The 1,188-nt window shown below is 68.4% G+C and overlaps 1 protein-coding gene across 1 annotated transcript; it reads right to left on the reverse strand.

The window, feature by feature from the left end:
- Nucleotides 1-290: 290 nt before the first annotated feature.
- On the reverse strand, nt 291-914 carry LOC133927633 (uncharacterized). Its single transcript, XM_062374081.1, has one exon. It carries the CDS (start codon nt 912-914, stop codon nt 291-293), a length of 624 nt encoding a protein of 207 aa, XP_062230065.1.
- Between the last annotated feature and the right edge of the window lie 274 nt (nt 915-1,188).

Below are 1,188 nucleotides of genomic sequence, written 5' to 3' on the forward strand. Positions count from 1 at the left end.
TGCGGAGTCCGGGACGGTGGCCAGGTCTAGGGCGCGGGAGCTCGAGGACCAGGGCCAGGCCGGCGGCGCAACAGCTGGCCCCCGAACCGACCCGCCGCCGGAGGCAGGCTCCAAGGTGGCCCCTCAGCGCCCCGGGGGCCAGAGCCCTCCGTCGAAGAGGAGAAAGGCGGATCCTGGGCCAAAGCCGCAAGGCCCCGACTTCAGAATCCCGGAGTTCCGGTGGCAGTACCGCGGACCGAAGTCCACGTAAGTTCCTTCTCTATCCTGAGCATGTCTGCCCGGATGCTGGTTTAGGCACTAACCCTTTTTGTTTTCAGACCGCCCAAGGACCCTGCGGGAGGCCAGAGGCAGCCAGAGGAGCCGAGGTTGGCTCCTGCTCCTTGGTCGAGCGCGCCCGCCCCAGAGCCGAGCGTGCCGGTGGATCCGGAGCCACCCTGCCCTAAGCCGAGGGCAGTGGCCGCTCTCGAGCAGCCAACGCCATCCGAGCCCGCCCCGAGCATTCCGAGGGCGGAGTGTGTGGCCGCGGTGGAGGTGGTTGCGACGAGGGCGGTGCCGGCGCGGTAGTCGTCGGAGACCTCAAGCACCTCTGCAGAGAGGGCTCGCAGGAGACCCAGCGCCCGGCCACCGTCAAGCCAGGCCCCGGAACCCCTCCCGAATGTGCTCGGAAGTGCTTGGGAGGTTATCGAGCGGCTTGAAGCGGCCGTGGCGGCGGAGCAAGCCGAGCTCGACAAGGATCGCGCCGCCCTCGTTGAAGAGAGGGGGCGGCTGGAAGAGGTCAGCAGGCTCTTGGAGGCCCGTATCGCCTCAGCTCGCGCAACCCACGAGAGGTCGATGCGCGCGGTGGCCGTGGAGCGGAAGGCGTTGGAGGAGGCACACGACGAGGCTGTCGCTGCGCAGGAGAAGGCCAGCCGCATGGAGCGGCAGGCGACTGAGTGCGACCAGGCATCTCAGAGGCGGAGGTGCTCGCTCGGGAGTGGCTGCTCCTAGCTCGGGAAGAGGCGGTCGGCAAGCGTGAGAAGTCCGTGCAGTCTGCCCAGGCGGACTTAGCCCGCTGGAGCGACGAGTTCGAGCGTGGCCGCGCCGAAGTCCTTCGTCGAGAGGAGGAGGTCGCTGTCCGCGAGACCAACGTTGAGATCATGGCGACGGCTCTGGATGCCCGGGAGGAGTAGATTATGCGGCGCGAGGCGG

This window comes from Phragmites australis, chromosome 8 (assembly GCF_958298935.1).
Source record: "Phragmites australis chromosome 8, lpPhrAust1.1, whole genome shotgun sequence".
In the NCBI taxonomy this organism is placed as follows: Eukaryota; Viridiplantae; Streptophyta; class Magnoliopsida; order Poales; family Poaceae; genus Phragmites; species Phragmites australis.

What these genes read in the sequence shown, in the direction of transcription:
- LOC133927633 (XM_062374081.1), bottom strand. Translation starts at nt 914, where the DNA reads ATGCGGCTGGCCTTCTCCTGCGCAGCGACAGCCTCGTCGTGTGCCTCC.